Source organism: Danio aesculapii, chromosome 12 (assembly GCF_903798145.1).
Source record: "Danio aesculapii chromosome 12, fDanAes4.1, whole genome shotgun sequence".
NCBI classification, from domain to species: Eukaryota; Metazoa; Chordata; class Actinopteri; order Cypriniformes; family Danionidae; genus Danio; species Danio aesculapii.
In genome coordinates, this window is record NC_079446.1 from 36,536,614 (window position 1) to 36,562,986 (window position 26,373).

The 26,373-nt window shown below is 35.9% G+C and overlaps 2 protein-coding genes across 4 annotated transcripts; one reads left to right on the forward strand and one right to left on the reverse strand.

The window, feature by feature from the left end:
- Positions 1 to 742: 742 nt before the first annotated feature.
- LOC130238649 (uncharacterized) lies at positions 743 to 12,744 on the reverse strand. 3 transcript variants are annotated; one of them, XM_056469730.1, is made up of 4 exons: positions 12,394 to 12,744; positions 8,806 to 8,950; positions 4,978 to 5,074; positions 743 to 3,211 (listed from the first exon to the last, which is right to left on the reverse strand). In XM_056469730.1, exon 4 carries the CDS (start codon positions 3,199 to 3,201, stop codon positions 1,810 to 1,812), a length of 1,392 nt encoding a protein of 463 aa, XP_056325705.1. In that variant the 5' UTR covers positions 3,202 to 3,211; positions 4,978 to 5,074; positions 8,806 to 8,950; positions 12,394 to 12,744; the 3' UTR covers positions 743 to 1,809. The 3 variants fall into 3 exon arrangements, with proteins under 3 accessions (XP_056325705.1, XP_056325704.1, XP_056325706.1); XM_056469729.1 differs by lacking the exons at positions 8,806 to 8,950; positions 12,394 to 12,744 and having other exon boundaries at positions 4,978 to 5,268; XM_056469731.1 differs by lacking the exons at positions 4,978 to 5,074; positions 8,806 to 8,950; positions 12,394 to 12,744 and adding an exon at positions 4,776 to 4,877.
- On the forward strand, positions 8,833 to 26,335 carry syt15 (synaptotagmin XV). The gene is made up of 8 exons (XM_056469732.1): positions 8,833 to 9,017; positions 12,683 to 12,872; positions 15,377 to 15,528; positions 15,608 to 15,903; positions 20,697 to 20,867; positions 23,479 to 23,590; positions 23,697 to 23,876; positions 25,945 to 26,335. Exons 1-8 carry the CDS (start codon positions 9,011 to 9,013, stop codon positions 26,091 to 26,093), a joined length of 1,257 nt encoding a protein of 418 aa, XP_056325707.1. The 5' UTR covers positions 8,833 to 9,010; the 3' UTR covers positions 26,094 to 26,335.
- Positions 26,336 to 26,373: the final 38 nt, after the last annotated feature.

A 26,373-nucleotide genomic window follows, 5' to 3' on the forward strand; every position in this document is an offset into this window, starting at 1 on the left:
CCTGCTCATCCAATTAGTCAAAGTTACAATGAAAGGGCCATGGAAATGTCCAGGGCAGTTGAACTAAAACACGGTTTAGCTGGACATTCTCACATGTTTTTGCTTTCTTTGTCTACGTTCTTCATAAACAAAGAGAAATCCTATTCTTAGGGCAAATGATTTTAATATAACATATACTGTACTGTTTTTAAAATAAGAGACAAAGGATATTGTTTAACAAATGCTTTATTGTTGCTCATACATTTCATGACATTCAGTTTTCTCAATATTAAAACACATTATTATAGTTGTTGCTGCAGAAAGCCTATATAAAGCTTGTTTTCATTATACTGTATGGTGTTGATCCAGTAACATCTATATTATGTTAAATCACAATGCTCTGGTCCATAAAAAAGAGAACAGTAAAAGAAGAAATCAGATTGCTTGGCAAGAAAACAAAACAAAAGGTTTGTGCAGCACTAACTGTTGATTTGGTCAGAGGTTCTGGATTCACATTTATCTACAATAAGTGCCATGCTATTGAAATGAATAAAATCTAAACAATATTGGCAGTGATTGCTCTAATTACAATCCCTAACCCATAAAATCATGGCTGTATTATGTATACGACACAGTATGTGATCGTGGTATACATAAAGAGTCAAAATTCAGCACAAAATGTGATATAAACCATTTAACTTAATATTATAACAAACATACAGGTAACCTTGATGGACATTATATACAAGAGTAAGATTTATGAACATGTAAAATGGCTTGAAATTGAGATATATTGTCATTTCATCCAAAGATTGGTTCGGAATAGGAGGCAACCTCAATGTTTAAATTGAAAAAGAGTGGAGTAGATCAATTCAGATTTTGGTACCAAAAGTACACATGCTTTACCATTTAACACTAATTGAGATTGTTCCTCAACATAGAACTGAGGCTTAGATTTAGCTCATAATGTATTATAAAAGTGCAGGCACATTGACCTTGAGTCTATATTTGCTAATCATCATGTTCAAAAAGAACCTTACTTTACACACCCACAAACCCCAGGAGCATTCATAATTTTAGCTCTGTGGATTGATTCTGGCCGTGAGCCCACTATAACTCACCAGGAGAAACCATCACTGGACCAATCCACATTTGCATCAAAATCACTGCGCAAAATAGATGAACGTTGTTTTCTTTAACCATATTTAATCTGCAATTACAAACAACTGAGGAAAAAATAAAAACTGTGTTTTCTGCTTTATAGTGTCAGTATCATAATTGACTAGACAGAGATCAACATAATAAACCTGAAAACTATAAAATAGATCGTAATATTAATTAGAGGATTTCATAGACTAACTAGACCTCACCCTCAAGTCTTGCTCCAGGGAGCCCTTTATGACATCTAAGTGTATCTGTAATATCCCACTAGTTTACCAGCATTAACCTGCTGTTTGCTTGTCTAAATATAACAAGTGCAACCAGAGACATTTTGGATATACTTTGTGTGTTAAAAATTAAATTTTGAAGGTTCTTTAAAAGTCAAGACAGGGACAAGGCCATGTGTGAAGGTGGAACACCATAATCTGTAAACTTTTAATGGGTATCTCTTTGCAACATTAGCTTGCACCACACTACTAATCCAATTGTGGAGCCTTTATAGCGTCAACAAACCAGACAATATTTTAAATATTTAGATGTTATTTAAAGGACAAATAGTCTGTTATGTTCGGGTGCATTTCCACTTTATGGTAAAAGTACTTCTTTTCCTTACACCTAAACCAGGCACCACATACCAATAAGGCAAGCTGGGGCCCAACATTGATTGTTTCAGTCGCCCACAGTACTTGGGTTAGAGCAACATGCTGAACTACGTAGGGTTCTTATAATGCCTTCGCTTTTCTTCCGAGGCCTGGACTGCAGTGCTAGGTTGCTGATGTTATCTGTGGAGTCTTCAGTTTGAGCAGCCGCAGCTGCAGCGGCTGCAGTCTCTTTGATCTGAAGTTCCAGATGCTTTTGGATTGCCAAGCCAAGCTCTTCAGGGTCCACAGCTGCACCATACACCTCCCAGGTCATACCCTCAGCATCCCATTCCACCTCTTTCACAGGGGTCCTATGACACATGTGCTCTGTGGTCAAATGTGCTTCAGAGGTAGGATCCGCTCTCAAACTAATTTCAGGAAACACGTGAGAAAGAGAGGAAACAAGGGAATCAGAAATGGTCTGCACACCCGCATCTTTGAGCTGATGGTCAGAAGTCATGGTAGTGGCATCTTTGACTGTCCTGTTAAGACTAGTCTGGCCTTTACGATCTAGTCTGAGGCAGGAGGAGTTCTGCCCCCTTAACTCAGATCCACAGCAATGGACTGTACTTCTGCTGTCAAGTCTGGTCTCACTGACTGAGGACACGAGTGGTGGAAAACCGAGCAAGCCTGAATGGAGCAATGATCTTTGTCCTGCACAGGGGCTTCCTGCACAAGGAGGCCGTGATATCAAATGTCCAGGGCATGGAATAACACTGCAAGGGTTTCTCAAACAGGCAGTATTCATCATGTGACCAGAACAGGTAGATCTATGGCATGCAGTTAAATGATGGCTTTCACAGTTGCTCTGAACATGATCTTCTGTATTCACTCCCTGTGGAGTGTAGCTGTTATTTAGACCCGAAGAACTCATTTGACAAGCCACTCTGCAACAGCTGCATCCTGTCAGGTTCTCTGCAGGTCCGCAAAATCGACAACATCCCTCCTTGCACACCAAACCCTTCATCCTTAAATCCCTATTTGTGGCTGGAGAGTGTGGTACACACTTCACACCACTGTGGACCTGATTTTGTCCCAGCAATAGATCTTGTGTTGGAGTCCTTCTGGGCGAGTCCTCCATGACACTCCAAGATCCTGCAGTTCCTCCATGCCAGATTACAGTCTCAGGTGTGCTGTTGCCACTACAAATGCTCCCCTGTTCATGGTCAAAAACTCCTGTCGCTGGTCCACCCAGACTGACAGGTCTTTGAGTGCATGCTGCACTGCTGACGCTCTTGCGCAAATTCTGGCGAAACCATGCCAACTCCGTTCTTTGAGGAGGTCCGCTCACCATTTCGGTTGAGCTTTTTGATAAAGAAATTATTGGCAGCTCATGGTCATCCACTGTTTCAGCGTCAACAGATCCAAGACTGATGCTTGGGAGGTAGATCTCAGATGTAGGACGTTGTTCTTCCTCCATTGTGAAATATCTATTGGTAAAGAAAGACAAACAATGATAAATTGTTTGTAAAAAAATTGTGAAAGTGTAATATTTACACTACATGTTTTAGTAATTCTAATATTCATAATTTGTATGAAGCATACGTGTTCCTCCCATTTGTTGTCTTTAAGACAATGCATTGCATTTATGATCAATTGACCCTTAAACCGTTACTTCAACAGTAGATAATTCTGTCATTTCTTTTATCCTTCGTTCACATAGATTAAAGTGAATAGAACAGGGTGCTGTCTAGGTATCGCTCCCTTGGGTGATTGACCAGATTACAGATGGATAAGCCCAACTTCAGTCTTAAGATCATTAGCTACGACATAGGTGTGCCAGCTTCTGTCAGAGATGAGCACCAGAACAGGTGGCTGAATCCACTCTTTTACAAACTGTCCTGTGCATTAAAGTATACTGGACTTCAAATGAGTACTGCGAGAGTGTATTTCTCATTACTAGGAACATTTAAGCGTCATGAGTGAATGTTTGTCAGGCCTGTCCATGTTTACATAACACTTTAGCCAGAACAGCAGATTTTTTGGGAGACACTTTTGGGTCTGTCATTCCCTACTGTCAGCATACATACTGCTGACTCAAAACTACAACACACTCGCTCTCTAATCTGTGATGGTTATTCAAGGCAAATGTTAATACTGTACAATATTTACAATGTACTCGCTACTTACTTGCTATTAAGGTGCCATTGTTTTAACTGCAAGAATAATTCATTTCTGCAAGTGATATAAAGAACCTAGGGTTTTAAGCTTCCAGGAGAAAAATTAGGAATAAACCTGCAACCTTTTTGTGTTCTCAACCCATCCTTAATCATTAGACCATCTCCATCTGTTGATGCCCCTCTGTGAGTTTTTGATAAATCACACCATATAAATCTAACTTCCAAAGATGCCCACACAGAATCTGCAAACTCTGAAGAACACTCAGCAGGTTTCCGCAGAATTAAACCATGCAACATTTACAAGTTCTACAAATCTCCAACTACTGTTTACTATTAGCATGTTGTGGTGAATTTGACTATGCTTTCATCTGCCAAAAAATACGTTGTAGAGTTCAGATAATGTTCCCATAAAACTGATTGTTCTGTAGGACCACCAAAGTTTATCCAGCACATCAATTGCAACAAATACACAAATATTAATAGGTAAGGCATAAAATATTAAGAAAAAACTGCACAAGCACTATTCCAAAAGGTAGCTGAGTAGCACTATCATGCAACAAGTTATTAAATATTATTTAATTTTTGACTAATAATTAAGATAACCAACAAAACAACATCTTGGAAATAACCTGTTCAAAATGACCGCAACTCTAGCAGAATGACAGATGTTATCGGTCCACAGTTATCATGAGAAAACATGATACTTCCCGCTGTATCTAAAAATAACTGACTAGGTGTTCATTGTTAACCCTTCTCTTCCACCTCAGCCCACAAACTAACCACCTGTAAAAGCTCCATACTGGGACTCACACATATGTAAATATAAACACTAATGCACCTCTCATCTAAGAAGACCAAAGAAAAAAGATCTCACCTTTTAAGATTTATTAGCAAACCTACATTGTCCAGTTAAGGCCTTGTGTCATCCTTTGTCATCTCCACTTCCCTTTTTACCATTCCTTTCAGTCTGAGCTTTATGAAGACACAGCTGCGGTTTCCCTCATGGCCACAGGTAAGTCAACAACCTCCCTCCCTCCACACATACACAAACACACACATGCACACGTACCACATACCTCCCACTTCCTCCTCTCGTCTCCTTCCCTTCTGCCCAGACAGCTCCCGCCTCCTTTACTTCTTTCCTCTCCTGCACCCGTGCTCTCTCGCTTCGCTCTAAGTGAACAGGACAGAGTGGGTGTATTGCTGGATTATCAGTCGTTGTCATCTGATTACACACCACACGCTCCCTCACCGAGAGGAAATCCATGGTGGAGGGGGGAGGAGGTGTAAAGACACACTGACAAAAATGGTGGGAAGCCAAGGAGCGCTGCATGCCCGATGGTGGGGTGGGAGTGAGGGGGTGGGGTTTAGAGGAGGAACAGGTGGATTCTGTTAAGTTCCCAGAAAAGGAAATCAGATATACAATAAATACTCTTTCTGTCTTTCTTACACATACATGTTCATTCTCACACACTCATAGCTCCTGCCTCTTACTCATCCAGTCTCTCTCCTCCTGTTGCTATAGAAACAGCCATGCTCAATAGGAGCTGATGAATTTTCATCATGCCTTTTTTTTAAGTTGTCATGGGAACAATGAAAACAGTCTCTTTGAAGAAGGGCTTGCGGTGCCGGGAAACCATTATGACATATATCTGTGACTCATCCTTCTGATTCACCTGTCCATTGCAAGCTCACAGAATACTCGGTCTATTAATGATTTGGGTTCAGAGGTTAAGTAAAGCCAAAATCCTGTTGTTTTATGTATAAACATGCACACATTTTTAATCGCCCTTGAATAAACCTGACTGTTTTTTTCCATCTCTACAGAGACATTTGGAAGCTGTGGCTTTAACGACATTTTGTTGGCAAAATATCACAGTTGCTGTCTTTTTGTTGTCACTTTAAATCAGTTGTGTCAGGTGTGTTTCCACCCTTATGTCAAAAGCCCAACCTTAATTTCATGTTGTTATTGAGGGCACCTTGAAAAAAATGACATAAAAGGAAAGTAAAACACACAAAAATTACAGTCAGTATAGTATTGTTTTACTTTAAGTCATTCTAAAAACTGTTGAATTGTGCCTTGTCCATAAACTAATAAGTGGTAAAACTAATTAAATAAAAAAGCATTAAAGTCTGGACATTCATTAAATAGGTTACATGTTTACATGTACATCAGTAATCGAATTATGTGCCTTAACCTGAATAAGACAATAATATAATTAAGGTGTTTACATGAGTTGCTTTTTGAATGTTCCATTCATGATTCCCATTATAGCACATAATTCGATTAATGTCATTGCGTCACTGTGCTATCCACTTTTTCCCTAGTTTCATGTAATTTTGGGCATTTCATTTTTGATTTGTCAACTTTAACTGCAGTTTGGCATGTTCACGTTCATTCAGGAACATTTCATGCATGCCCCCGTGACAAACGAGATGTTGTATGGGGAAAAAACCTCCACATTTCACGATACAGGTGTCTGTGATCCTTCACTGACTTGGTAGGTGCAGAGAATAGTGTCAAACATCCATCTGTGTATAGACTATCCTGTTTACACGGTAGAGTATTGTCTTAATCGCATTAAAATCGGATTGTTGGTGTCTATGTAAACATACTCACTGATTTCTGCATAGACTTCTGTTTGCCTTTTTAAAAATATTGTACCTACTACAGCACAAATTACATTGGGACAGTCAGTATAGTATTGTTTTACTTTAAGTCTTTCTGAAAATTGTTGAATTGTGTCTTGTTTATAAACTAATCTGTAGTAAAACTAATTAAATAAAAAATAAAAAATTTTACTAAATTCTTACTGGAGCAGTCTGGACCTACAATGAGTATGTTTACTTGGACACCAATAATCAGATTTTAAAATGATTAAGACAATACTCTGATTAAGAGTCTAACACGTAAACAGCCATTTTTGATTAGTTTAATCCGTTTAAGGTCATAATCAAACTAAACAGAAATCAGATTAAGACATAGAGTAGGCCGACTATTGAAGTGCAGTACAGATATGTAAACACCTTAATCAAACTATTACCGTCATGTAGGATTTTCACTGCAATTTGCGGAAAAAATTGTCTATACACACACACGGCAGTTTGACACTATTTGCTACACCTACAGAGTCAGTGAAGGACCACAGACACCTGCATTATGAAATGCAGAGGTTTTTCCCCATAAGGTGTCCGGTACCAAATTCCATTAAAACGACACTCTTTCAGCAGTTCATACTCGCATCCAGTATCTTGTTTGTCACAGGGGGCATGCATGAAATGTTCCTGAATGAAAGTAAAAGTGCAAAACTGCAGTTAAACTTGACAAATGAAAATTAAAACACCCAAAATTACATGAAACTCTAGAGGAAATGTGGATAGCGTGATGATGCAATGATGTAAATCGAATTATGTGCTTATAACATTTAAAACATGATCATGAAAGGAACATTCAAAAAGCAACTCATGTAAACACAGTCATATTATTGTCTTATTCAGATTAAGGCAGATTCGTGCATGCCCACATTTGTGCAGGTGGAATAGAAGATTAGTTAATTTTTCAAGACGTCTATTGGGTTTGAGTCGTTCGTTCATCATGCGAAAGACAGAAGCCAATCATATGCATTTAGAGCCGGAAAAAGATTTGATCCATTCATTTCTTAAGTCTTCAGTTTTGAGTCATTTCTTTACATGGTGTCACGTGATGAACGAATGACTCAAAAACCTGAAGACTCAAAAGGTGAACTAATCATGGGTGTTTCCACCTTAGACTGTATGCGTTGATTAAGCTTATATGGGACTGTCAGTGACTACGTATACATGGACATCAGTAATCAAATTATTTGCCTTAATCTGAATAAGACAATAATACGATGGTGTTTACATTAATTGCCTTTTGAATGTTCCTTTCATGATCCCGTTTTACATGTTATAACACCTAGTTCGATTAACATCATTGCATCACCATGCTATCCACGTTTCCTCCGGAATATCATGTAATTTCGGTGTTTCATTATTTATTTTTCATCTTTAACTGCAGTCCGGCAATTTCACTTTCAGTCAGGAAGACTTTATTCATGCCCTGCAGGACAAACTGAGGTATTGGATGTGTGTATGAAGTAAGGACTGCTGGAAGAGTGTTGTTTTAATGGAATTTGATACCGCACAGGAAATGGAAAGAAAAAACCTCCGCATCTTGTGATGTGTGTGTCTGTGGTCCTTCACTAACTCGGCTGGTTCAAACAATGGATCTGCAACAGAGAAACTACGGGTTTTGGGAAACACTCGTCACTACTTTGTTCTATTCCCAAACGATGCATCATACTATGATAGTTAAGCCACGAGTTACTGTACATCATTGTTTGGGGAACTCATCCCTAAACGATTTCTAAAACTTATGGGTACCATGACTATGTTAATAATTAAACAAGATATAGTTATTTTGAAATACCATTCAATTACTGTAGGTTTTTGCTACATCTGATGTGATGATTTTTATGTAAACTAAGTGTCTTAAAACCGCAAGTCAACCCCGTTTAGGTGTATTGTGGGAACAGCAGACGTGTTGCCTGATTACAGCCTTGATAAACTTCCCCTGTTGTCCAAGAGTTATTCATTAACGCTCAGCAAATGCATACTATGCAGTTGTGGACACCATAACATTCAATCTGCAGTTATTAAACTTAAGTCTCAGAGCTCAATGGCGGCTCATCCAATGAGATCAGATCCACATTACATTTCATCGTTTGCCACGACAGTTCATATTGTTAGTACTTCATTTAGCTTCTTAATAGTCACTGTTTGTACGCTCACTGCACACCATCCCAGTTTTGTGTTTGTTTGGAAATAAATGCAGGCTGGACGTGAATAAATATCGGGCCAGTGTACGGTGTTGATTAACTAACCTGGGAAACCTCAGGGGGACTGTAGTGTCCAGATGTAGGGTGACCAGACTTTCAGAAACCACAGCTTATACTCTCAATGGGATGTCAGGAGAGTCGGTGAGAGCCTCTGGGCAAAATGGGAAACCGGTGATTCACAAAGACAGCACTGGAGAAAGAGAGATCATTCAGTTAGGAGTTATTATTCAGTAGGAGATTGTGGCCATCCATGGCTGGTGAGTAAAGAAAACAATTGCACGAACTGTATACTCCAGACCTGTTTTACACAGATATAAAATTACGTGATAGAGGATCTTAAGACAAACAGACATTGTTTGTCTTACCAGGCTGCAAATATTTGACTAGTGCGCAGTCATTTAATGCGGCTTAAAATAAGTTGTGGGTTGACATGTTTCGTGTTTGTTGTGCCAGAGCACTTTCTTCACCTGACATGAGGGCTGTCATAGCGACATGTATTTTTGTGTTATGCCATTAAACACTTGAGCAGTTGGTTGACCCCTGTACGCTAATAATCTTCACATGCATTTGAACAATTATTTACCAGCGAGGCACAAGGTGTTCCGTTTTTAGCATAAGAGAATGTTCTGCTAACTTTCTGACTATATGAGCTATTCTTTTTGTCAGTAATGTTGACAGGATGTTTGTTCAAAGTTATCTAGTGTTTGATAATGTGCTATAATTTGTATTCATATGCTACATGAAGAGTAGAAATCTCATAAACATTTTCAAATTTAAGATTTTTTATTTTACTTTTATTTTAAACTTTTTATTTTATACTTTTATTTGATAATTTTTAAATCTTATTTATACGTCTTATTTTATTGTTACCTTTCAAAAGTAACGTTCCCATAATGTTTTCAAAATGTTCATATAACCAAGAACAGTGGTTTTAAATACAAAAACACACACTGGAGTTTTTAAATGCTTTCAGAAATAACAAGAAGGGTGGTGAAACCTTCATAGCACATTTTTTATTAGCTGGGATTGTGTATGTTAAACATTCTTTAAGTAATATTAATAGAATTTTTCAGGGTTTTAATACTCTACTTATTAATAATAAAAACAAACAGTTCATTTTACAAGCTACTGTAAATGGTTTATGGATTTTTAAACTACATTTGACTCCATGTAGCTTCTTAAAAAGTAATTGTGATCAAAGAACTCTCACAAGTTACTTTCCAATAATGTTTGTCCAATAAAAAGGACCATTCCCTTATCATCTGTAAAAATCTCTCATAAAATGCATGTCAATTGTTCTTCTAGTAGTATTAATAGAGAGAATGTCTGTTCAAAATTATCTAGTCTTTAATGATGCTAAGAAAAAATATGTATATTCTTAATGGGTTATTGTAAAGCCATTTATGTTAATTTAACTTTTGAAATCATTAAAATGATCAAATTGAGCGTTAATATAACCAATACATTTAATTTAGCTTCAGTTATTCAATTGGCTGGGGTTGTGCATGAAAAACACTTATCTAAAGAAACAGTTCCCCTAAAAAAATGAAAACTGTATCATCATTTGAACACAAAAGAAGATAATTTAAAGATTGCTTTTGCTCAGTAATGCCAGTGGGGTTTAAATATATATATATATATATATATATATATATATATATATATATATATATATATATATATATATATATATATATATATATATATATATATATATATATATATATATATATACATATATATATATATATATATATATATATATATATAAGACCTTAATATTAGACCTCAATGAATTTTACTGTATAGAAAAACATAAAAATGTTTTTTTTTTTTTTTTTAGAAATATGACATCAGAGTAAAAAAATAATAACATAATTTTCTTTGGATAAACTATCTACTTGCTGTACTTTGCAGAGATGTGTAGAACTAGTTTAATATTATACACATATATTTAAAATATATATTTTACATTATATTTATATATTTATACAAATCACTTTTTATGGTAAAATATAAACATTTGTTTTCAGAAATCTACAGGGTAAATGGTGACTATTTTCTTTTTTTTGGATGAAATATCATTTTAAGTCTAAAACTTGCTGTACTTTGCAAAGGTCTGTAAAACTAATTAAAAAAATTATTTAGAACTTACAATTTGAATATGCAACAAATCACTTTTTATGCTTATTTCCACTACCAGTCAAAAGTTTGGGGTCAGGTGTTTTTTTTCTAGAAAATTATTCTGTTCATGGTGCCAATAATTAAATGTAAAAAAATGTTAAATATTTATTACAATTTTAAATAACTGCTTTCTTATTATACACTCAACAAATATTTTTTTGCTTGTTCAAACTACTTATTTAAAATAAGCTGAATCAACACAATTCTTGAGATTTCATTGGGATACTTAAGTTTTTTATGTTCAATCCACATAAATTTGTTAAAAGTGTTAAGTTAATTTAATTGATTTGTGTTGGGACAACATGATTGAATTGTGTGGAACCCTGCATTTTACAGTGTATGTAGTTTCAAATGAAATTATTTATATAGTCATTAATGCTTTTATTACTATTGCCATTAATAACAATAATAATAATAAAAATAATAATTATTATTTCTGGAGGATCATGTGACTCTGAAGACTGGAGTAATGAAGCTGAAAATTTATCTTCAAAATCACTGGAATAAATGATTAAATTAAATTATAAACTACTTTTGAACAGTTATTTTATAGTGCAAAAACATTTCACAATTTTATAATTTGTACTGTATTTATGCAAATGTCGACCTTGCCATAAAAAAGTTTTCACCAAAATACGGAAACCGTTTCTAAGGTTTTTTATTTTGTGTAAGCAAGTATTTTACAGTACTTTAGAAATACTGAAAAATGTCTCTGTCAATGTTTTCAGACAATTATATTTGATTTACCAAAGTCACACAAGTGCCAATTTCACATCTGTCACATTCATAACAGAGAGATGTCACATCCTTAATGACACTTTTTCCTCGTAAATGCAAAAATATTAAATAAAATAAAATCAATAATTTTTGTTCTTTAGAGAGCCAACTCTTATCCTTTTGATTAGCATTATTTCTTTTGGGTTGTGCAGTTAAATTCACAGAATTTCTACAAAGTATGTGGTTTACTATAAACTCGCTGACTTTTTTGGTCACATCCATAACGCATGTTTATTTTCCTCATTTAAAGTACAAAACATGTTTACAGATTGATATTTTTCTGATTCCATAACTCTGTGGTCAGTTGTTCTGGAAAATATGAACAGATGTTTCAATATAATGTTAATATATACTTTCTATGTGAATTTATGTTTTGAGCAAATGTAGGACAGGACAAGCTTATTTTAAAACATTTAAAAATCCTACTGACCCCAAACTTTTGACCGGTAGTGTATATATAAATATTTATATATATAGATTTTTAATATTATTGTATTCTATTGTGTTTTGATTGCTAATGCAGGAGAGTGGTTAAACCGTATATTGTTGTTTTCTACTAAACATCGACAGTTAATTTGAACTTGATTTTAATATATAGTAATTACTGTTTAAATGTTTCTATATAAAATGTCTTATTGTCAACTATGAGCTTGATTAAATGATTTACCTTACCTGTTCACGCACTCCAGCTTCTTCCAGGTGGCTGCAGTTATTCCTTATAGAAAAATACCGGTTGTTTTTCCAGAAATACTGTGATTCTTGATCCGCAGACACACAATGTGCTCCACCTCTTGCATTACTGATCTCTGGTATTAAAGAGTGTTGACACAAGACACTTGACACGTCTGTTTAAAAGGCATGAGAGAAAGACATAGGCCAGTGATGTCACACAGCAGCTTTAGTTAATGCCAAGCCATGTTCTCTGTTGTTTGAGGGGTTTTTTTTGTGTCGCTGCCTTCAGATCAGCTGGTCGCTCTGGCTTGTGGACTGTCGGCTGCATTTCTCCTCCTGCTGCTGTTTGGCCTGTCGGTGTATCTGCTGTGGAGGAAGAGACGGACTCAAACACTCTACAGAGGACTGATACCTGCCACCCCCACAATCCCACGATGCATCACTCCGGTGCTTCAGACTTCACAAAGCAGCAGATATGGGTGAGTAACTGGATGCTGGGCTGGTGCCAATGAAAATCTGTATTGTGAAGAAAATTGAAAAAAAAAAAGACCAGAAATATCAAATGGTTCATATCTCAGATGACTTGTTTTGTTGATTGATTTGAGAGAACAAATGTGTTTTTAGCAGTTCTTCTGTTAAAGCAAATCTACATTTTATAGAAAAGGTTGCATAAAAGATTGGTGCTGGATGTCATATGTTTTACTTAATTAAAAGGCAAATCAATGTATTGTATTCCTTTATATATTCCTTCTCATCTTCTTCATCTTTTTATAATTACACTCACTGGCCACTTTATTAGGTACACCTTACTGGTACCGGGTTGGACCCTTTTTACCTTCAGAACTGCCTTAATCCTTCATGGCATAGATTCAGCAAGGTGCTGGAAATATTCTTCACAGATTCTGGTCCATATCGACATGATAGCATCTCGCAGTTGCTGCAGATTTGTCAGCTGCACATCCATAATGAGAACCTCCTGTTCCACCAAATCCCAAATGTGCTCTACTGGATTGAGATCTGGTGACTGTGGTGGTCATTTGAGTATAGTGAACTCATTTTCATGTTCAAGAAACCAGTCTGAGATGATTTGTGCTTTATGACATGGAGCGCTATCCTGCTGGTCAGCAACAATACTCAGGTAGACGCAATGCTCAATTGGTACCAAAAAATATCCCCCACACCATTACACCACCACCACCAGCCTGAACCATTGATACAAGGGAGGATGGATTCATGCTTTCATGTTGTTGACGCTAAATTCTGACCCTACCATCCGAATGCCATTGCTGAAATCGAGACTCATCAGACCAGGCAACGTTTTTTCCAATCTTCTATTGTCCAATTTTGGTGAGCCTGTGCGAATTGTAGCCTCAGTTTCCTGTACTTAGCTGAAAGGAGTGGCAACCGGTGTTGTCCTCTGCTGCTGTAGCCCATCCGCCTCAAGTTTTGACCTGTTGTGCGTTCAGAGATGGTCTTCTGCAGACCTCGATTGTAACGAGTGGTTATTTGAGTTACTGTTGCTTTTCTATCAGCTAGAACCAGTCTGGGCAATCTCCTCTGACCTCTGGCATCAACAATGCAGCCACAGAACTGCCTCTCACTGGATATTGTCTTTTCTTTGGACCATTCTCTGTAAACCCTAGAGATGGTCATGCGTGAAAATCCCAGTAGATCAGCAATTTCTAAAATACTCAGACCGTCTGGCATCAACAACCATGCCATGTTTAAAGTCACTTAAATCACCTTTTTTCCTCATTCTGATACTCGGTTTGAACTGCAGCAGATCGTCTTGACCATGTCTACATGCCTAAATGCATTGAGTTGCTGCCATGTGATTGACTAATTAGAAATTTGTGTTAACGAGTAATTGGACACGTGTACCTAATAAAGTGGCCGGTGAGTGTATATTTTGTTTATTTATCTATACTATCTTAATTTTTTATTATAGAATGTATTTTTTTGTTAAAAATGTATGCATTTACTACTATAAACAACTATTGCATATATTATCTGGTTTCCCCTTTTTACATTTGATAATACATTCATTCATTCATTTTATTTTCGGCTTAGTCCCTTTATTAATCTGGGGTCGCCACAGCGGAATGAACCGCCAACTTATCCAGCATTTGTTTTATGCAGCGGATGCCCTTCTAGCCGCAACCCATCTCTGGGAAACATCCATACACACCCATTCCCACTCATACACTACGGACAATTTAGCCTACCCAATTCACCTGTATCGCATGTCTTTGTAAAGTGGGGAAAACCGGAACACCCGGAGGAAACCCACGCAAATGCAGGGAGAACATGCAAACTCCACACACAATCGCCAACTGAACCAGCCGTGGTTCGAACCACCAACCTTCTTGCTGTGAGGCGACAGCACTATCTATTGCGCCACTGCGTCACATTATATAAGAATAAATAATAATAAAAAAGTAAAACTCAGTTCTCTCTCATAAAATGTTCTTGTTACAAAATAATGCAATAACATAACAGTATGATAAAATGAGACATTAATTTGTATTTACGTTGCCTATTTTACTGTAATATTGTCTTATTTTTTATTAGTGTTTTTTACTTATACTCTACATTATGGAGTTTGGGTCACATTTATTTTTAAGGTACGATTCTCACTATGAACAAATTATTAACTGGCACATTTAGCTCAATAAACTCCAAATATGCTGCTTATAGTTAAGGTATTATTAAGTAGGATTGGAAATGTAGAAGAAGATCATACTTTATATGTAGGCCGATTAATAAACAGCCAATATCTTAATAATTGGCAGGTAATAAGCCACTAGTTAATAGTGGGAATCGGTACTTCAACTAGTGTAACCTGAATTTTTATAGATCAATTTTAGCTCATCAACCTTTTTTATTTGTTTAATTATTTTTATCTTATTTTTTTTATTGGCACCAATAATGAAATGTGGTTGAAATGCATTTACAATCATTTGCACTTAATATGATTTTCCAGCTCTCGCGGGACAGGTGATGTTCCTTTCTTTGTGCCTCCTCGATTCAAGCGAGCACCCCATTTAAACGACGGGAAGGAGGAAAGCAACAATGCTAAGCAATGGGATCTCAATCCTGATCTGCACAGTCAGCGAGGCTCTCTAACAGTAGGCAGTATGTCTGACATTATTCCTCAAAACTGTCAAAGGCTCCTCAATCTGTCGGTTTATCATTCTGCTCTGTGTTTATTGAGGCTGGTTTCCTCTGGGCAACATAAGACCAGACCTGTATCAGCTTCCAGAGGAACCCAGTGAATGGGCTCTTCCCGATGGCTCGGCGGTGCGTCTGTGGTTTGCTCTGCGCTATCAGCAGGACAAAGAGCAGCTGGTGGTTTCTCTGCTCCGGGCCGCCAACCTGCCCACTCAGTGCCAGCGTAACATCACACTGGTCAAACTGCAGCTGCTGCCCTCTGACGACCGACGACACCGGCAGGCCAAAGCACGGAGGAAAGGCTGCCATCCTCAGTTTAACGACACATTCGTGTTTCAGGTAAACAAACGCTAAACGCTATCTGGGGCATAGTCTTCTTCATTTTGCTTTTGAACTAGGGCTGCACAATACAGCGAGGAAAACAAGTGTTGAACACGTTACCATTTTTCTAAGAGAACATATTTCTAAAGGTACCGTTGACTTGAAATTTTCCCCTGGATGTTGGTAACAACCAAAGAAATCCATATATGCAAAGAAAACAAATCTAATTAGTTTACAAATTAAGTTATACCTGATAAAATGAAATGACGCAGGGAAAAAAGTATTAAACACATGAAGAAAGGGAGGAGTAGAAAGGCAGTGAAAGCCCAGACAGCAGATGAAATCTTTCAGTAGTTATTCAGCAACCTTCTGCCTTTCACCATTGTAAATGAAACCAGGGTGGACGTTTCAGCAAGACAGTGATCCAAAACACAGTCAAGGAAACTCTCAAATGCTTTCAGAGAAAGAAAATCAAGCTGTAAAATGGCCCAGCCAATCACCTGACTTGAATACAATAGAAAATACAAAATAACAATCAGATTTGATAGACGAAACCCACAGAACCATCAAGATGTTTACACTCTGTTGAAGTATGTGAAAAACTCACACCTGAGCAATTCATGTGACTTCATTCTCCATTTGAGAGGCGTCTTTAAGCTGCCTCTGTTCTGACGATCTGTGCTACCTCATCGGAATGTGCTACCGGTAGCTCAATCTGTCATAATTCATCTAAAAAAACAGGGTTAGCACATCTTGTCAGCTTCAAATGTCCATCAGAATGAACTACCTCCTTAAAGAAGGGTCTAAAAACAGGGGACAGCGTATTTTGTCAGATTCAAATGTCAATCGGAATGAACTACCAGTCTAATAAACAAATTAAATATAAAACTAATGAAATAAAAAAAATTAAGGCAGTACTTTACTCTGATAGACATTTGAAGCTGCTACGCTTTTTTCTACATTGTTCAATAGAGTAGTAGTTAATTTCGATAGAGAATTGAAGCTGACAATATGTGCTACCCCTGTTTTTACATCCTTATTTAATGTGGTAGTTCATTCTGATAGACATTTGAAGGTGACAATGTGTGCTAACCCTGTTTTGGTAGATGAAACATGACAGATTAAGCTACCAGTAGCACATTCTGATGAGGTAGCACAGATCGTCAGAACACCGTCACCAAAAAAGCCTTTTATCTAGTATTAAATATGTTTCAGTAGTTCAGTATTTTTTCCATTGTCATTCCATTGTTATTTCACAACTCATTTTCAGATATTTTTGTTATATTTTTATGTTTGTATTGTTTGGGTTTTTACCAAAATCTGGTTCAATTCGTTGTCAACAGCTCCTTTAGAAATATTATTCCCAGGAAAAAACATGACGTGTTCAATACTTATTTTCCCCGCTGTATATATCATTTCATCATAAATATTGCAATGTCCGCATCTGCAGTAGTAACATGGCAATGTGGAGTTGGAATTATAGTTGATTATAGTCAATGCAGAGTTTAATCATAATTGAGTAAAAGTTTATCATCCGCTTGCATTTTAAAGTGATAGTTTACTTTAAAATCAAACTTTACTCACTATTTTCATTTCACTTATCACTAGTTTCAAACATTTAGGAGTTTCTTTTATATGTTGAACACAATAAGAAGATATTTTATTGACTCATAAACGTTTGAAACAAGTGAAGGGTGAGTAAATGGTGAGTAAATTATAATTTTTGGGTAAACTATTCCTTTAGGGGGTGTAACTGTGTTATCATTTCAATATTTCAGAGTTTAAAACATCTGATGATTATAATATTTGTACTTAAATACTGTAAGACTCTCCAGAAAACTATAGTTCACTTTTATCTTTGCTATAATAATTAATTAAAATAATGTAATTTATTTGTTATATATTATTAGAGACTCGCTCCCCTACACAATCCCCTCAATCAATCTAAAATGAGGAATTCTTTACAAATAAAGCTGTTAAAGTCATCAATATATATATATAGCAGAAAGACAAAATATTGCAATGTCAGATTTTCGTACAGCCCTATTTTGAACCATACTATAGTAATGTTTATTACACTGTTTATATCATAGGATTTACAGCACTTTCATGCTACAGCATATTGTAGTACACTGCAACAAATGATTGATTTGATTTACTCAATTGTTTTAAGGTAAGTAGTTGCAAAAAATTTATATGGGCTGAAATTAAACAAACTAATTAAGTTGAACATTTCTAAATTGTATTTGTTTGTTTAAATTTATCCCATATAAATTGCAACCATTTACCTTAAAAGAATTGAGTAAATCCAATGAATCATTTTTGTACTACATTATTTTGTAGCACTCATGAACAAAGTTTTGTAAATCCTATAATATAAATTTTTTTTACAGTGTATTAACTACTGTGATCTGATAAACTGTACTGGAAAATACTGTAGTTTACTTTAGTTGTTACTACAGTAGAATGTGGTGTATTGTAGTAGCCTATTAGTGTTGTATTGTTATAGTTGTAGAGAATGTGATGTATTAGGTTTTTTGTTTATATTAGGCTATAGACTATTGTGTTACCATAGCAACTATTATCACAACAGATTAGTTCAAGTGCTTTATAGTATGGTTCAAAAACACTATAATATTTACTATAAATTACAATAGCATTTTTCCATCTGGGGATTTAAGACGGTTTAAATTACTTTGTGATTTGTTTGTGGACAGATTTCATTATTGTTTTTAAATATTGTGAAGAATGTACACTGAAAAAAATGATTTAAAGTTGATGAAGTTCCTTGGATTTAGTAATTTTTTTAAGTTAAGTGGTTGTAAACAATTTATTTGGATTGAATTTAAACAAACAAATTAAGTTGAACATTACTACATTTATTTTGTTTAAATTCAACACATGTTTGCAGCATCATTTTTTTCAGTGTATGAATGTTTTTGAAAACAAGTTTTTGAGGTATTTTATAGATGACGCCTCCATCTACTGGTCATTTTGGTAAAGTTATCCTAGTCACAGCTGAGCTAGACACAAAAGTGTTGATCATTAGCACATACATAAATTTGAAGTTATTCACTAAAGTTTAAAAAAAAAACCTGTTTCTCGATTTTTTTTATTTGAGTAAAACATGTTTGTTGCATTGGCGACACGGTAGCTTAGTAGTTGCACTGTTGCCTCACAACAAGGTCGCATGTTCGAGCCCCGGTTGGGTCAGTTGGCGTTTCGGTGGGGAGTTTGCATGTTCTCCCGCGTTCGCGTGGGTTTCCTCCGGGTGCTCCGATTTTCCCCACAGTCCAAAGACACGTGCTATAGGTGAATTGAATAAACAAAATTTGCTGGAGTGTATGTGTGTGAATGAGAGTGTATGGATGTTTCCCAGAACTGGGTTGCAACTGGAAGGGCATCCACTGTGAAAACAAATGCTGTGGCGACCCCTGATTAATAAAGGGACTAAGCCAAAGGAAAATGGATGAATGAATGAATGAATGTTTGTTTTATTCTTTAAACTAATGACATTTTCAAATGTATAATGTAAAATGTAAATACATTTTAAATAAATGTTTAAACAAAGTTTAGATCAAGCAATGTTTTAAATTAAGAAATCAATAAATGATTTTCCATCTCAACTGAAAACATTTGTGATACTGACAAAATATTTTCTGATTTATTTATTTATTTAAACTTGAAAGAAATCTAAAAAGACCTTTGTAGAAAAACTGATTTGTAAACATCACTATTGCTGAATAAAGTATTCATTTCTTGTCTGCCCAAGTGAAATGTATTTTCATCATATTCTGCCCAATATTTTCTAGGTTCAAAAGAACAGCCGTTATTAGAAATAAAAAGGTTTTCTAAAAATGGACATACATATTTAATGTTTAAGGATTTCATGCGTTCTTGCTAAATATCTAAGTATTAATTAGCTTGCTTCTCTAAATATATTTTTATGAACCTTTAAAGAATAAATCGAAAAAAGTACAGCATTTATTTTAAAACAGAAAAGTTTTGTAATGTTAGAAATGTATTTCATGTCAGTCAATTAAGTTGAATAAAAACAAACATTTCTTTCAAAGTAAGGCAACACGGTGGCTCAGTGGTTAGCACTGTTGCCTCACAGCAAGAAGGTCGCTGGTCGAGTCCTGGGTGAAGTTTGCATTTCTGTGTGGAGTCCCCCAAACACACACAATCCTTCCCTTCTCCCTCTACTTCAATTCTAGGATCGGCGTGAAGGCCAATGGTTCAAGTCCTAATTGAGCCAGTTGGCACTCTCTGCGCGGAGTTTGCATGCACTCCGGTTTCCTCCCACTTGCTAAAAACATGTAACATAAGCAAATTGTAATAACAGTCACAAGTAACGCATACATAGTGGCCTACTGAATTGTTTCTTATAGAATTACTTTATTAACCAAGGTATAGGTAAAAATCTAACCGACGGGCTTTCAAGAAATATCTTGTATCCCTCCTAATGGTCATTGACCAGGCGGGAACCTTGGGCTCATCTATCTCTGAGCTCAGAGTTCTCTCCCGGACAGAATGCCAAACCTGCTATTATAGTCGAGCATTATCTAAGTGTGAAATAAACTAAATTGGCCATAATGTGTGAGTGTATGGGTGGTTCCCAGTATACTGGGTTGCGGCTGGAAGGGCATCTGCTGCATAAAACATATGGTGGAATAGTTGGTGGTTCATTCCGCAGTGGAGACCCCTGATAAATAAACTTCTTTCAAAGGAAAAAAAAGAAAAGAAAAATCTTGTACCCAAACTTTGGGGAGTTAAAAAAGGGAAAACCTGACTCCTGTGCTTTGTTACAGGTGTCCAACAGCTGTGTCGACCAGTGCTCTCTGAACATGAGCTTGTTCACTGTGGACCATCAGAAGAAACACCATCTAATGGGCCAAATCTTAATTCCCCTCAGATGTTCTGAGCTGAAGGAGGCGGCAGGCAAAGTGAAGTGGAGGGATCTGGACAATGAAAGCGATCAAGTATGATACTTTAATATTGAATTTATAATTCACTCAAACAGTGTTGGTTTCTATAGCCTACTCATTCAAAGTCTTTCCAAAAATGTACAACTTTTTGATTGGTGTAACACAAAGAAAAACTTTTCATGCTGCACTTAAACCAGAGTTATAGTTGCTCTAATGCTTAAACATGGCCATAACATCAAAAATGTACAAAATTTATGTTGCTTGCTACTGATATTCTGTGAAAATGGCCTATGTTAGTTTTCCATATTTTGTGATTCATGTTTTTATTTATTTTCCCCCAATTATTTATGCTTTTGAATTGCATTATAGGAGCTTGAGCTTTCTTCCAACACCTTTTAACCTTGAAAACTTTGAAAAAGTGACTTTTATTACTATTTTTAAGAGTTTAAAGTGATATATTGTCTGGGTTGGTGTTGTATATTATGGCGCAAAAACATTGTAATAAACTGCCAGCACATTTTCTGCTATTTTACAGACTTATTTCTCTCTATATTATTACTTATACATTATATTATTTCAAACCACTCAAATGTCAATAAAAGTCAGTAGAGTTAAATTTTCAACATTAAAAGTCGGCAGAGCAGAGATTAACGTCCCATAATGCAATTCACAACCGTAAATAAAAGGAAAACACTTGTGAATCACAAAATACGGAAACTGTAAAACATTTTTACTGTGTATTATGGCATAATTGGCTACCAGTAAAGACAATGTTGATGAAAGCTGATTCTCTATTCCCTCCATAAGTACACTATTAGTTTATACTTAAAAGAGTGACTAAAATGAGTGACTATATGCAGACAATTAGCAAATTGCATCTTTTTAAATTAAAGTATTAATTGAACAAGTAAATACTGAATAATGAAAACTTATTAAACTTGCAAGTTTCTTTGATGAATCCTCTGTGGATGCCATCTTGTGGTCACATGCATGAATTTATTTGGTGCATGACTTTCACAGTGCATTATGGATATTTTTTAGCTGTCGTGCATGCACTGGTTGTACGCTTGTTATCATAGTGCATTGTGGGAATGAATAAGTACAAATGGCTGTCTCCTCGAATAGTCCCCTATTAAATAATATAGGGGAAATTTCACACACTATAGTGCTCACTTTTCTGTGGTTTAAAAAGACTAGGGCTAATTTTTAATATGTGAAAAGCTCTCCTTTCCACAGAAGAAAAAAACTTTTTCTGTAAGGAGATAATGTGTGAGCCAAGCAGCAACATCCCACTGTCCCTCGTGAAGCCAATACAGAAATAACTGAAACTGCAATTCATTGACTCACCTTTGGGGGCTGGCTCCAGGAACTCCAGATGTTCACTGACTGTAATGCTAAGTTGGCCAATTTTACAGCTGATAAAAATATGTTTACAGCTTGTTACAAAAGATGGTCTTGGTGTATATAGCTAATATTACCCTTCATGACAACTGTGAGGGGGTGATTTTTTTTTAACTCATCCGTTTAGTTGTTATTAAGTTATATTAAGTCTGCATAATTAAGGGCGTGGCCACTTGAGTGACAGCTAGGTCTCGCGGGTCGCCGTCACTTCACCTCAGCTGATTCTGGCTGATTAGCCACTGAACTCGTTATATACATCATATTTTTGTTTTGTTTTGTTTTATGTGGCTTTACACAGTCAATTGCGTTTTGGGATAATTCCTACAATTATCAGATAATATGGCATTTTATGTGCACTTAATTGTGCTCACAAACCATTCAAGTTGCCTCCCAGGTGAGTGAAATTATATACTTATATACCGTCTCTATAAATGTTTTTGTTTTATTTAAGATCATTTATAATTTTCTGTAGACCTGTAATGCACTCCAGAATCTGACAGATTGATTAGCTGTAGGCTATAGAACAGTCATCTGAAACGTTGTCACACAGTTTTATGCCTGGATTTCATAAATAGCTTTGCATTTACTAATACAGACTATATTTGAAGTATTTGGAAGTAGTTCGCGTTTTCCTCCTGTAGAAAAACGACATAAGAACAATGCTTAGTGGCTCAGTGTATTACAGCAGTGTTTTTAAAAGTCTAAACACTTTATTAATATAGTATACAGCCAAGCACATGTGGTCAGAACACAAATGAGTTGCAGGTAACGAAGTATTAAGCATTTCTCCCAATGACAAGCCTGTTTCAGCATAATGCTAGCAGGCATCTGTAGCTCCGCTCACACTCCGCCTCTTTGCACTTGTTTGGTATCCCCTGATCGGAGCGATGACGTGCGAAAAAAATGGCAACGGTTGGCCACGCCTACTTGTAGCTTAATTTGCCCTCTTCAGAAACCTATGGGTGACGTCTAATTCTATATCATTTACAGTCTCTGGTGTGAACAGGCCCTTTGTAAAAACTACCAGTAAATTTGATCTGGCAAATTTCCGGAATAAGAAGTGGTCTGTCAATTCCAGTAAATTGCTGGAATTTTGCTCTGTAGCCTTGTTTTCCACATACAGACTTTTCCAGAAAATGACCAAAAATTTCTTCTAAAGAGATTTAATGAACTGACCAGGTAAAGTAATTCTGGTAATTTTACAGATTTTGACCAGTATTACTGTGTGAAAGGAGCTATTGTGTGCTTTTGTCTACTGTTATAGCCCCTGTCAAAAAATGGTGACATCCAAGTATCATTGAACTACAATCAGTCCTTACACCGCCTCACTGTGGTGGTTCTGCGTGCGCGAGGATTGCAGTGTTGCAGTGAAGCAGGTGAGAAACCATAAAAATAAAATGCAATAAAAAAGCACAATAAAAATACTATTCAGTAACCAAAACTCATTGTGCCCTTTAAACTTCCATTTATCCTTGGTTCCAGCTGTATGTGCCCAGGTGTCTCTGAAGATCCACACTCAGGTGTTGAGGAATAAATGGACTACTGTGGCCAAAGGAAACAACCCATCATTTAATGAGAAGCTTACCTTCAGACTTCTGCCTATGCAGTTGGACACGGCCTGTCTGAGCCTGCAGATCCAGCAGCCCAGCACTGAGAAGCCAGGTAATCAGACAGTCACTTCCATCAGCACAGGCCAACACTGTCCTGCTAGTGTTCATACAGACTTTATATAATTTTCATATAAACACTTTATTTTGCAGTTTCATTGTTTTAGTATAATTATATTTATATGTTTAAACAACAGTTCTGTCTGGTTCTGGAATCTGATTGGCTGATAGCTATGCAATATTGCCTTAATAACAGCACTCGTACAGCCTCCTCATCCTTGTGTATTACTCTGCCCACATAGAGTGACAGCAGATGATTAAACTCACTACAGTTTGACAAATATTGCTTCTGTTGGGCAACAAAATGTACTTTTGAAACTTTTTATTCGAGAATGTAGTTGTTTAGATTGCAACTATGCAGTTCATTTATAAGGATAGTGCCTATTTTAAATATTTATAATTTCGGAGATACAGCACGTCAGCATCCATCAGCCTGCTGTCATACTGAGCAGAGCAAAGATGGTTGACATTGTCTATCCACAAGATGGCGACTGAGACCGCATAATAAGCCCTTACAGCAGAAAAACTTGTAAAAAAAAAAAGCGGAATTTCTAACAACAGATGATCAAATCATTATTAAACAGGCAAGTGACGTTCTAAGTCGATCTCTCTCTTTTGTATGTTGTAGAGCTGTATTTATACCATTTAATTGAAGTTTATTGAGTGTAAGATGGGACTCACATGTCAGGAATAAATGTATTTTGTGTTGGCCACTCTTTATATAACCCAAAGTTATTTTTTGGTTGGCCATCTGTTTGTTTCTAATGAGTCTCCTGTTTTCGTTAATGCAGACTAGTAAAAAGTTCAGTAAAAAGAAAAAAGAAAAAATGCCCGCATGTGTTTAGCGTTTTTCCTTATCGCAAACACAACAGTAATCTGGTAGTGTTTGTGTTGCTTCAGCTTTTTCTAGGTTAATTATTGTGATCTCCTGATTACAACCGAGAAATACTGGGAAATCTCTGTAGACTGATGGCATTTCATGCCATTCAGCCTTATAATCTTAAAATGTCAACAAAATCAACTGTTTTGTCATCACTTTAGACATTACTGTAGAGAATCATCCAACTGCTAGTTCTAAAGTGATGTAAGTGAATGAGCAACGGTTTCTGCTCTTCTGATGTCAGCTGCAGATGTGAATGAATGGCGAAAGAAAGTAGTTCCTCTTACAAAAATATTTTTGAGACTCTCCGTGTTTGATTTTCTTTTTTATATACACGATTATGCCATCAAACTGTTGTATAAACGCAATATCACACTGCAATATGGCTGTATCATCACTGGTGTTACAATAAGGCACTACCGCACGCAGGCCTCTCACCAGTGCTGATATACAGCCATAACATACTGCTGCTCCTGTGATATTATATTATATTATATTATATTATATTATATTATATTATATTATATTATATTATATTATATTATATTATATTATATTATATTATATTATATTATATTATATTATATTATATTATATTATATCATATTATGGGGTTAAAATATTACCAGGTTTTTATTAATAACTAAAATATTTATTAAAGTTTCATTTACTTTTGTTAATTGAAATAAAACTGAAATGAAATGTAGATTTTACATGACAAAAACTAATTCAGTTAGATTCCATGTCTAATATTAACATTTTCTAATGTTAATATAGTTTAAGCATTTTAAGAACTGTTACTGCACTAAATAAAATAAAATGTGTAAATAGAAAATTCATTAAATAGAAAAAAATGTCATTTCATTATTAATGTAATTTTAAATACATAAAAATATAACTATACATATGAAAACCAAATATACTGTATTAATAAGCTAATTCAAAATATCTCAAATGTACATAATATCATTTATCATAAATAATGCTAAAATAAACCTACTGACACCCCATGTTTATTTTAATTATGTAAATTTAATTTTGTAATTTTAAAATTGTTATTTCAAGGGCACTAATAAATAAATTGTTGTTTGTTAATTATTGTTATTTTTATTATTAGGCACCATTTCATCTCCAGTCTCTTGTGTATCTGTACTCAGTCTCTCTGGTTTGTCTTTACTGGCAGTGTTGTTGGGGATTGCGGTCATTGGGCCGTTCATGTACGCGAGGGGCAGAGAGCTGGAACACTGGAACGACATGGTCAGCAAACCACAGGAGCTCGTCAGGCAATGGCACCCGCTGGGATCCGCTGACACATTGCAGGGCCCTCAATGAATAACACCCTCTCAAACCCAACGCCAAACACCTTCTTCGAAAGCAATGGTAGCCTTTTTTTGTCTTTAAGCGTTAAGTCAGGGCTGATGTCAGAAAACCAAATGGAATTAAAGAAAGTTAAAAGCAAAGGTTTATTGAAAGCATACATTTGCAAATGAGGTTTACTTGTAATAACGGTTTGCTCTGCAAAATCCCATCATAACAGTTGATGATGAAGATAGAAATACAATCCAGTTGTACAACAGGGTTCCCATCATTTCGTTTATCCATTGATCCTTCA